General features: G+C 35.0%; 1 protein-coding gene across 1 annotated transcript in view; it reads left to right on the top strand.

Annotated features, from left to right (window-relative positions):
- The window catches only part of LOC129223865 (fatty-acid amide hydrolase 2-B-like), a 30,457-nt gene extending 17,928 nt beyond the window's left edge, over window positions 1–12,529 (top strand). The window contains exons 6-8 of the mRNA XM_054858229.1: window positions 1,356–1,510; window positions 10,003–10,095; window positions 10,218–12,529. Coding sequence (XP_054714204.1) covers window positions 1,356–1,510; window positions 10,003–10,095; window positions 10,218–10,808 — 839 coding nt within the window. The 3' untranslated portion in view covers window positions 10,809–12,529. The remainder of the gene's footprint in view (window positions 1–1,355; window positions 1,511–10,002; window positions 10,096–10,217) is intronic.
- Window positions 12,530–12,784: the final 255 nt, after the last annotated feature.

Raw genomic sequence — 12,784 nt, 5'->3', positions numbered from 1 at the left:
GTCTAATTCGTATTTTTATTGATGCAGACGACCTGGATCCCGTATTAGTCCAGATTAGTGAGGTTCTGCATCAATATTCTTTAAAAACAAATTTTAAACATATATTTTCAATAACTACATTTTGCATTTTACACAGCGTTTTGAACTGATGCTATGATTTTCTTTTTGATGTACACCTAATGCAACTATTTTCATTTCGGCACAATTTTATGCTGCTATTCATAATGCACTTAATTGAAGTCGTTCAAAATAAGGATTATTCAAGAACTAAGTTATTAAGTTTCAATTCCGAGTGACTCTTTCGAATGATTGTATAATTAAAGGATCGGTTACGAATGATTTTAGAATGATTTTTTTCGAGTGAAACTTTTTAATCACTGGATATATAGTGATTTTGAAGTTCAAGTATTGGTGATTATGAAGTCATTCCAAATACTCACTAGGTAACCGTTATTCGATATTAAAATAATAAAAAAAAATCCTTTGTTAACCGATTATTCGATTATGAAATCATTAGGATGTTCAGTGACCTATGATTTGAAAGAACAATTAAGTAACACATCGTTCGATTTGATTACAATTACTTGATATCTGATTATTAAATTCTACAAATCATAAACTATTTGATTAGGCTGCTAATTCAATTGCCCTGTTTATAGCTCTACTGTTAATCGCAAGAAGAAAGAAAGAAAAGAAACATCCTGCAATTCTTTTTTATTTTTACTTCCTTTTAAATAGTAAAGGAAGTATTCATTCACGAAAAATATTTCCCTCAAATTTCGACCCAATTTTCCATTTTATTCATCCCCGAATGAATGTTGCGCGGTTTTTTCGAACCTACCGCATGTGCGTATATTCCTAAGAACGTACGGAAGCCCAAAATATCCATTTTGACCATACCCGAGTGAATTACCACGGGTTTTCTCGCGACATATGGCGTCTGTATGTGCGTATGTACTTATCTCACGTAATTCAAAAACGGTATGCTGCAGAAAATTGAAATTTGGTATGTGGACACCTAGTGGAATCTAGCTGAGCACCTTTCCTTTTGGTTGTATTCGGATGTTCTAAAAGGGGTCTCTTACACCTTTTTTGGAGAAAATCAGTGTTAATAGTAATGCAAACTCCAGTGATGTTATAATTTGATGAAAACCTGGCGAGGTATCGACAAGTTTCTGCGCTCGATGAGTTAAAAATCTCATTGCCGGCATTAATGGTGCCAAATTAAATGTCAGAATTGTCGATGACATTTGCAATTGAAAAAACAATTTTTTAATCTTTTACTAACTGGATTCCTGCATTTTCACTCACATGCACTTAAAACATTCTGTTTTTTTTTCCCCTTTTTTTCTTAGACCTGATATCAAACGACGGACATTGGCCTGAAGATGGTGAAGAATACGACCAATTCGTAAGCACAGGACCAATGTGCCGGTACGTCGAAGATCTGCCACTCCTTGTAAAAATACTTTCAGGCGACAGACTGAACAAGATACGGATGGAAGAGAAGGTATTTTAACCTCTGTGGTTATCTTATTTACTGATTAATTTCCTTTATTTCCGAAAAAGTGAAGCAACCAGTCTTTTTTTTTTTTTTTTTTTTTTTTCAGTATGGGTGAAGGATTTGTAACATTCTATTGCACATCTACTGTCTCTAAAATCGTTTAGGGTGGCTTAAACTATATGGATTAATTATCGGGAGACAAACCGAACAGGATACGCATGGAAGAGAAGGTGTTTTAATTTCCATGCTTATCTTATTTACCGATTGATTTTGTTTCCAAAAGGTACTTTAATCTCTGTGTTTATCTTATTTACTAATTAATTTCATTTGTTTCCAAAACAGTGAAGCAACCAGTCTAATTTTTCTCTATGGGTGAATGGGTTTTAACATTCTATTGCTCATCAACTATCTCTAAAATCGTTTAGACTGGCTTTGAACTATGGATTAATTATCGGGAGATAAACCGAACAAGATACGCACGGAAAGAGAAGGTGTTTTAATTATCTCAGTGCTTATATCTTATCTACCGATTAATTTGCTTCATTTCCAAAACAGTGAGGCAACCTGTCTTCTTTTCTGTATGGGTGAGGGGTCACAACATTCTATTGCACTTCTATGTCTACAATCGTTAAGGGCGATTTTGAACCATGTTGGTTAACTTTCGCATTTATATGGGTTAATTATCGGGAGGAAGACCGAACAAGATACGCATGGAAGAAAAGGTGTTTTGACTTCGGTGCTTATCTCATTGACCGATTAATTTGCTTCATTTCCAAACAAAGCAGTGAGGTAACCAGTATTTTTTTCCGTAAAAATGAAAGGTCATAAGTTTCTATTACACTTCTACCATCTCTGCAGTTTTTTAGGGTGACTTTAAACCATGTGTAAGCTTTGTGTCAGTTTTTTTTTTTTTTTTTTTTTTTGTATTTTTTACTTTAAAAGAAACTGAAACCTGTTCTTATATATATTATATATATATATATATATATAAAATTTATATAATATATATATATAATATATATATATAAGTTGTCAACACTGGACACAGTTCACTGTGCAAGTAGTTCTAAAAATATTGTTTAGAAGGGACTGTTGAACGATGATTTGAAGTTTTTGTGTAGTGCAATAAAATAAATTACAGAATCCTCGTGATGCTATGAAAAAAAATAGAAGATTTTAAACAATTAGATGTTAATTTTTGTCGTTAAAACTTGTGCAACTTTGGTTAAAATTATTTATACTGCATAGAGATTTAAAATTTCCGGAAATTTTGAAATGGTGGAAAAAAAAAACAGTTTTTTACCGGTTTTTTCGGGAAAAAATGGAAAATTTGATTTTTTTTATGAATTGAATTAGGGTTTCTTAATAGCTCTGTGTTTTTTGGAACATATAAAGGGTTAAGCATTAAGAAATATATGCTATGCGCACATCTGCTTGACAGAAATACACATTAAGATAAGATTAATTAGAACAAAAAAAAAAGTTTTTTGTTTTATAACTGAGAGCTTTCATAATCAAACACTAGAAATAAGTCGTCATTTTGCCAATAATATTAGGTACCGTGTGTCTAATCGTAACAATTACATTTTCTATTTTAGATTGCCTTTGAAACTTGAAGTATTAATTGAAATTTTTGACTTTTAAACATGATTGATTTTATTTTTCTTTTTGATAGAAAAATAATACAATGTAACTTTACTGTCTGAAAATGAAAGCTATTGAGTTTTGATTTTTTCTAATCCAGTCTCAGACCAAATCAAAACTAAATTGGTGTTCTTTAAGCTGAATCAAAACTTAAACTACAGTTTAAGTTTATTCATACGGCCGTGCTAAGCACAGTAGTAAAAGTAGCCATACCAGCACTTTTGAACACATTTGAGTTATTATAACCAAGTTGTTCTCTGTTTCCTATTTTACTTAATAAATAAAATGTTTTAGTGTCATTTGATAAAGAACTATTGATTTGAAAAATTCTTTAAAAAAAAATAATTTGAATTCTGAAATTTTGAATTCAAATTATGTTTTTTGCAATCACGAGTTGAGACAGGACCCTACTCATTGGGGGCTATTGTTTCTAGAAACAGCTCCTGTCCCCCCAAGCATGCCCCTCATCCAGGGCGGTAACGTGTGTATAGTTGAGTGTGTGCAGGCGTGTGTGTATGTGTAGGCGCGCGTGCGTGCATGTGTAGGCTTGTGTACGTGCGTAGACCTGTGTGTATGCACGTAGGCGTGTGTGTACGTGTGTAAAGGCTTGTGGGCATGAGCCTGTGTGTGTGCGTGTGTGTGTGTATGCGCGCGCGTGTGTGTGTAAGACATGGACGCCATCGACCAGGAGAAATGGATTCCAGGAGGCAGTGTTCGGAGCCGCACCTGCAGAGGCCGGTGGGCGGTGGTGCTGGTGTTCATGATCCAAGCTGAAAAAGGAACCACAACGTCAAGGACGGTGAAATGAAAGCAATAAGCAATCTTGATTGCTCAAAAAAAAAACATCTGAATCAAATATATGGAAGAGCCACACTTCAAAATACAATATCTCAGCTTGAGCTCAGCTGCAAATTCCCCTTTTTTGCTTAGCACGGCAGTATACAGGGTGCGGCAAAAAAAAAAAAAAAATACCGGACAAAAATTTTATCATTGAATGAAAGAAAGGTAATTTCACTTTAATAAGTGCCTAATTTATTTTTGTTTCTCATTTTACTAGAAAATAATTTACAATATATTACCTAGTTTATGTATTGTTTTTCGATTTTCTTACAATTTTAAGCAAAATATCTGCTATTTTAAGTTGTTTAACCAAGTAGAACGACAGTTCGTTTACATATTGTTTCTTGACAAACAGTATTTGAAACGGCATTCCGTTTCAAGTGGCTGGAAATGATGGTCAGGAATGTGTACAAAAACGAACAGTGAACATTTCAGTTAATCGTCAGGTCATCCAAAAGTGAGTTCAATGAAATCCTTGGGTTTCCACGAGAGCAGTCGTTTATTGGAATTTATGACCGATAAGTGCGACTAAGGGAAAAACAGCTCAAACAGAAGTTTTACAAGTTCCAAAAAGTTCAGGCATTCGTATGACTCCAAAGATGCCAGAAACGCTTGAGACGGGCCGCAAGTTCACGCTGGAAGATATACCTTTCACTGATTTACCGTTCAACCGGCTCACATCCCCCAGAACCATAGGATTTGGTCTGTAGACACTCCAAGCACCTTAGAAAGTGTTAGATATCGCTAAAACCCGAAGTCAGGCTTGGTCTGAGATGGAATCAGCACAAGCGACAAAAAATTTCTAGTTTTTTGTGGACGAAAAATGAATCAAAAAGTGAACCAGAAAGACATTTTAGAAGTCAGGGCCGATCCTAGCAGGTGTGCAGAGTGTGCGCCGCACAAGGGCGGCCAAAGCAAGGGGCGGCCGCTGGCCGCATCATATAGTTCTTATAATCAAGCAAAATTCCTCAAGAATTTCTCACAAGATAACTTATAATAAGTAGAATAAATATGTTGATTTTTAAATATTCAATTGTCAAAGTATGTGTCGATTTCCCGACAGCATAGTTTAAGAAAAATAGAATGTTAGGGAACATTATGTTGGTTCATTGTCCATTAATATCTGCTCTTAACACACATGCTTCATTTGGTTGCAAAGTTTGTGACAGAACCGGTAATCAGGCATGGATACAGGGGAGGGGAAAGGCCCCCTTCTGAAGCATGAAATGGTACCGTCTAAAAGGAGCACCGAGGGCGGCCACTAATGTTTACCTCCCCCCCTCCCCAGCTTTTATAGACCTAAAAATGAAGACTTATTTTATGTATTAAAAAAAAGCTATACTGATTAGATACTCTCACAAGCATTTCAAACAACAAACTATGTAACAAACTCTATGTTTAACAATCGTGGATGCGTGGAGAGAAAGTGGAAAATTGCGACTACCTTGAGAGTAACATGTATGAATGACGAACTAAAATGTTGTACTTTTCTCCCCTTTACGACAATTTTTCTGATTAAAATCTTGAATGAACTGCCCGGTTTCAGATCAGGTAGGAGCACAGGGCCCTTGCCCCGGGAAGCAAATTTAAATGTAGCTCCAAAAGGAAGGTCCAAAAGGATCCCATGACCTCCTTGACGAAACTAAAGAAGGCTTAAAATTGCGTTTCTAGGACTTTACTTTCGGAAAATTTCGTTGGTTGAACCATCTATCTTAAGGACCAAATTAAGTCTCTGATTCACCTCTTCCACCTTAACTTAATCAAACATAGCCTAAAAATGTTGGGTCCAAAATCCAAAACGTGTTTTCAGACGACAGCCCTTCCTATCATCAAACATCATATAAAATTGCTTTGGCATTTTTCGAAATTTTTGCAGTGGAGGACCCCGAAATCCATTCGCAAACATTACTACCAAAGAGAGTCTCAATTAGCGTCTTTAGAGAAGCCCCTAATTCCACCCCCTCTCACTTAACGTATTGAAAAACAAACTAAAACTGCGTTTTTCAAACATTAGTTTCAAGAACTTTTGAGGAAAGACCCCGGATCCCCCTTGTCTCCAACGCAATCACTATACCTGAAAATTTCGTTTTTAGATGGTTCCGTGGAGCCACAGCTTCCTGCCTAAATTAGCCTGAAATTGACTTCAGTTTCAAAAACACAGTTCGTGAGGCACACTGAACCCCCGCCCGCTCTTAAGCCCATCGTTATCAAACAATCTTAAAATACGATTTTGGGACTTATATTTCTAAAGAATTCCGGAAGAGAACTGTCAGGCTTATGTAACTTTTTACGGCGCTAGGGCATATCCATCAATCGTCGAGGTGAGATGGACAAAAGTCTATAGTTATATTTTTCAGATATTAATGTTGCAAAATATTCGAAAGATTCGTAGAAGCTTCCCAGTTTTGTTAACGTCACCAAAGATAATATAAAATTGCGATTTTAGAAATATCCGCTTAAGGGGACACTGGACCTTGAAAACAAACTTTTTTAATTATTGATAGATTTGCATGAAATTTTAACCATATACTTTAAACACTGGTGCAAGCTTAATTAATAAATTTCATTAAAAAATTTAATTAGAAGACCAATTATTTAAAAAATGTAAATAACCTTAACGATAATTAACAAAACTTTGAAATGTCCCTTGCGTAATTATTTTGATTTCACAACACTGAAACTTATTTTAAGTCATTCTCTATACTATAATAAATAAAACAAAGCTCACAAAATTATCCTCATATTCAAATAAATTCAAAAAATAAAAATTTCAAAAATTTGACAAAAAATTTCTTCCTTTTGAACGTCCAGTGTCCCCTTAAGAGCCCCAAAACCCTTCCTTCCCAAAAATAGCCTATAATGGATTTCAGTGCGACAAATATTTTGGTGACGTGTTTGGAATATTTGGAAACGTGAATATTTTTACGTTTCCCCTATTGTTTTCAAATCTAGCCAAAAACGGGTTTTTGAAAAAATAGTGCCGAGAAATTACCGGAGGATAGCCGCCAGATTCCCTACCGTCACCAAAGACGGCCTAAATTTGCGTTTTAAACTTATACTTCGAAATCTTTCGATGGGAGACGATTGAACCTCCCTTCCTCTTGCAACGTCAACAAATGTAACCCAAAATTGCGGGTTTAAAATTTTAGTTTCGGACATTTTTCGGGAAGAACGTCGATCCTTCTTAAGCTAGGGTCTTAAAAAATAGCTTCAAATTGATTTCAATTTTGAAAGAATTTTAGGAAAGAACTGCAACATTACTTTCACCTAACGAAAAAGTTCCTAAAATTGCGATATTTAACGCCATTTTCGAAACTTTCTCCATGCACCTTGAATGTACTTGACTCTTTTGTCCTTGCAACCAAACACAAATAAAGATTAACTAAAAATATTTTTCATACGCCAATTTCGATAAATTTCTTGGAGCAATCCTCCTCCCCTGAACCCCTGACACCTCCCCCCACGCTTCCCCTTCCTCCGTCCTTTCTCTGATGTCACCGAAGAAAGAGCATAAAATGCGTTTTTACGACTAGTAAATTTTGGTATCTATTAATTTCTTCAAAGAAGATATAAATTGTACCTAAGGAGTTTCTTACTATTAAAAATTTCTTCCTTTTTATAAGATCATTCTTCTGTCCCCCCCCCCCCTTTTTAAATTCGAACTTGGCATAGAAATTTAAAGAAAGATTTATATAGACGTTAAAGATTAGTCAAAATATGCAAATTACTCTTGAGGGGCGGCACATTAGGTCTTTGCACACGGGCGGCTGACACCCTAGGATCGGCCATGTTAGAAGTTATTGTACTTCTGTGGGCCTAAGAGCACTTCAGCATTGTAGACTGGACATTTTCCTTTAACTCCACACCGATTCATATGGCCAAAAAGACAAGAGTGGTGCAAGGCGCTTTGTTTTTGACATGATATCATCTTTAGAGTGGACGCTCTACTCGCTCGACCTCAATCCCATTTATTACTGTATGGCCTGTTTGAGAGTCAAACGTCTACCCTAAACTACACATAAGTTTGGACTTTCTAAACCAATTGCTTTTAGGATTGATTAAAGGACTTGCTGCACTTGAATGAAGATTTCGATAAGCAGTTGCATCTCTGTATTACTGCAAAAGACTGCTAGTTTGAAACCTTTTTGCAAAAAGTATTATTAAACATTTTTCTATCTATATGCAAATTATATCGCCATACAACAACTTGCATTAATGTTAGACAGCATTTTAACATAAAACGGAGTGGGAGGGGAGGAAATTGCATCAAAATTTAAGCATTAGAAATTTCTAATCACTTTTTGCTGAAAATTTCAATTAAAACCCTGAAAAGTTGAAAAAATTCATTTTTTTTTTTTCAATTTTTCTGAAGTGGAAATTAACTTCTTTGGAAAAAAAACGTTTTTTTTTCCGTTTTTTTTTTTCGGAAATTTTCCGGTTTTTTTTTCCGATTGTTTTCATCTCTAATACTGCATCACATTTTTGAGATGGTTCAAAGTTTCTCTAATAGGCAGGATAACTTCGAATCGGGTTATTAATGATCATAAAATTTGCTGAAAGTGAATTAATTCTTAATTTGGGATAATTGTACGATACTTCTGGAGTGGAGTTTTTCTTTCGTTTTATGCTAAAAGGAAAATTGAAAATTGTGGAACAAAGTTCTCCGAATAACTGTATTGCAGTTTCATTATATAATGCATAATTGTGAAGTTGAGAAACGTGTAACGGGGACAAGGGACAGTTTTGATTTAACACGATTTTTTTAATGTATTTTAATTATAATGCCTGGTTTTCAAATAATTTTCTGTGCCTCCTTGTCAGTATTTTGAGTAAAAGTATTGATTTCATGAGCAAAATATAATCTTCTTTAAGAAAAACCTTACGACTTTATGGTCATTGAAATCAGAAGTCCTGGGTGAAGAGCTTACTCTAGAAACCATTATATTATGAATGAGCCGAGCCTTGCCTGGTAGGCTGCCCTACTAGCTATTGTCTTAGTCAGAGTTTAACCATTATGGTATGAAGAATAGCTTTAACAGATTTTAAATAACGTTGAAAGAAATCCGCATTATAGTTCGAACAAGTCCCTAAAAATATCCATTGGAATAAAGAGAACAGTTTCAGCTGACTAAAATCAACTTGTTGCCACTGTGGAGTAGTATATTTTTTGTGTGTTTTACCACATTGGCGTCACTGGAAAGTATGACGTATGTCACCAAAGGTTTACGAATTGCAACTCTTCCAAAAATGTTTGAAGCATGAATGTCCCATTGGACATCATAATGAAATGGTATTCTGGAAATTTCTATTCATCTTCGACGTTATCTAAGATAAAGACTGCTTTTGGTTACTGGACCCCTATATTAACTATCATTTATCCCTATCAGACTTTCCGCCCTCTATTGTACTTAGTTTGCCCTAACAACATAATAACCACTCTAGGCAATAATGATTCCACTGTTGTACTCACTATTGTACTTCGTTTGCACCAACTTCTTAACAACCACCCAAGACATTAATACATTCGCTAAAATTTCTATTACAGGCAGCCTCGCACTTAGAGACAAAATATAAAATTCAAGCAGTTCGGTTAAATATTACCGCATTTCATACAAGCCGTTGTAATGGTTGACAGAGTACCAGAGTACTCCATGCAAACCTTAAATAATTGGCTGTTTTCGGCCCGCCGATGAGCAATCAGCACATCGCATTTCAGCAAACATATTTTTTTTAAGTATGAGAAGTCATAATATTTTAGAACTAATGGTAAGAATATGCAACCCTTATGACTGATGTTGAACTACTGATACTTTACCTTTCATAACCAAAAAGTTGCCAACATGGGGTGCAAAGTGACATGCACGTTTTACTTCTTTGAAATGGACCATAACCTTTTCGTGGATGTCCGTATTACTTTCACCGTTTCACCCATCTGCATATCAATAAATGCTTTCTCTACATTTCAACATTATTTTAACACAAAAAGACACCTAACAAATATTTTTTATTTATAGGTGGATTTCAGAAAAGTAAAAATATTTTACATGGAAGAATTTCCTGGATTGCTGCTTTCAGCCACTTCCGACATAAAAGCGGCAGTCAAAAAAGTATGCAATACATCAAATCTATTGATTTCTCATAAATGTCCAACAAAAATAGTTTGTCAGTTTGCATTAACTTCTTAATAACGACTCAAAGCACTAACGTGTCCCAAAAATTTATTTTACAGGCAGCCACGCACTTTGAGACTGAGTATGGAGTTCAAGCAGTTCGGTTAAATATTCCAGAACTAGCCCTTGCTTTCTACATGTGGGAATGCAAACTACTGGAAGCCGACGGACCTCCATTTAAAAGTGCTTTGTGCAGACCGGGTGAAGATAGGGAAGTCAGTCTGTTCTGGGAGTTCTGCAAGAGCTTAGTCCGTAAATGTGAGCACACATGGCCTGCACTCTTCTTTGCAACTGTTGACAGGCGAGAAAAGGACAAGTTTTACTACAAATGTCTTGAAGAGTACAAAATTCTCGAAAGGAAGCTGAACGAAGCTCTTCAGGGAGACGCCATTCTCCTTGTACCCACCAGTCCCGATCCTCCCCCGCATTACTTGATGACAATCCCGAAATATTGGAATGTTGCATATACCTGCATCTTCAGTATCCTGGGTTATGCATCCACTCAAATTCCCACCGGTCTGAGCAATGGATTGCCGATTGGGATTCAAGCAATCGGAAGACAGTACCAAGATCACTTGACGCTAGCTGCTGCCGTGGAGCTTGATAAGGTTTTTAGGGGATGGATTTGTCCTTGTCCTATAAATGTATGAAGTCAAACTGGTACTTACGAATTTTAGGGTGAAAAACATTAATTAGGCGTAACTTATGCATGATTCACCAGTTACAACGAAAAAGCAAGGAGAACTGACCATAATAGCTTTCTACCTGAAAGTTTTATGTTCTCTGATTATATAATCTCGTTAAATAATGAGAAGGATCTGTTGCTTTTATATTTACTGTAGTGGAAGCTACTGTAACCAAGGACAAAATTTACTTTTCAATTTTAACTGGTCTCTGGGAATGGATAAACGATTTTTTTTTTTTTTTCTTTTTGGCAGAATGTACAACTTATCATCTAATTTGGCAATTTTTCTCAGATGAAAATCTCAAAGCTTTCAACTTCAAAAAATTTTTTTTTAAAAACCTTCTTTTTTGTCCGTTTGTACAACACCCCGTTCACTCCGCGGACAGGTGCCTTTGTACCCGTGGACCTACAAGAAATAATATATAAATAGGTCTGAGAAACTCAATTATACTTAATACATTTTTATAAGCATTTTATATTGAAATACTTCAAACATCCATTGAAAATAACATTAAATAAATTATCCTATAGAAATTAAACTTTAAAAATTAATCGAAGGTTTTTTCCCTTTTTTTAAATTTTAGTTAATTTTTGACATCAGTAAACTCTTTAAAAAAGTTTTTACTCTTAAGATAGTTAATGATGTTATGAATAATTAATATGTTTTTAAACAAAAAAAATAACTAGATTCATCATATTATGGCTCTCTATGTACCTACATAATAAGCTCAATTTATATGCAAATTGAAACCTTTATCCAAAATTAACCCATTAAAAAAAAACTCAAACTTCAAATTCATCATCATTGTTGAAAGCAAATTTCGGACGTTGATGACCAGGCACCATTTTGAGGTACTTCACATTGTAAAAAGGCTCACGTGTGACCCAAGGAGACTAAAAATTGCCGTCCGTGGGTACATATGGTTATGTGTCCTTGGGTACAAAGGTACGCCATTTTGGTTTTGCAAGCCAGTCACATCGACAAGACCACAGTTTTGCAACATTAAAAATCAGAAACAAAACCTTCAAAATATAGAGAATCATCATACCTACAACAAAAATGAATAATACAATACACGACGGACGAAAAAAAAAGAAATTGCTCATGTTATTTTTTACTTAGATCCTACTAAAACCGAAAAAATGTGATAGAATCTTAAATCTTCGTTTGATGGGGTTGAAACTTCCCGGGGGTACTGGAGAGGGCTGTGACACACACGTTGAACCCCAATTAGGCTCTCTCTCGACGATACCCGGAATTTCCCGATCGACGTCCGTAGGTACAACTGTCCGTGGGTACAGCAGCTTCCCCTACATTTTGAATTGTTATTTATCTTCCAAAGAAATCTTATTTGTTTGAAAAATTATTGCTATTAGCAATTTGTCTTCCATTTTGTATTTTTATGATTTGAATCGATTTCCAAGTTAGTGTTATACAATGTTCGTATTTTTTTAAAAAAACGCTTGTGAAATCATTTCAACTTCTAAATATTTCACTTCATTTTCTTCTGTTGTTCAAAGCACTATATGCTTCTTGACTCTTCTTCCTTGTGCTTATGTTTTTTGTATCCAAACTGTCAATTTCCATGTCTGTGAAGATATTTGAGTATTGTTTCAATAATCAGTTCATGTAACATATTAAGAGCATAAATGAAAATTTTTAATAAAATCATTGAACTTTTATAATGACATGTCTATGCTTCAGTGAATATTTTCTTCAGTAGAGAACTTCGATTCAAACACAAAATTTAAATCTGAACAAGAAGTTCCATCTAGAACTAAATGAGCCTACTTTCCGTATACCAACTTCGACTTTCTAGTATCTAATCAATATTCTATAAATTATCTGAGACTGCAAATTATGTCAAACAGAACTTAACAATTTAGGCTGATTTCTAGAAACAAAAAATATCTCACTCATCTAAAGAAATACATACGTAA

The sequence above is a fragment of the Uloborus diversus genome, chromosome 6, assembly GCF_026930045.1.
Source record: "Uloborus diversus isolate 005 chromosome 6, Udiv.v.3.1, whole genome shotgun sequence".
NCBI lineage: Eukaryota > Metazoa > Arthropoda > Arachnida > Araneae > Uloboridae > Uloborus > Uloborus diversus.
Note: the sequence above shows the minus strand (reverse complement) of the source record. Positions and strands in the feature narration are given on the sequence as shown.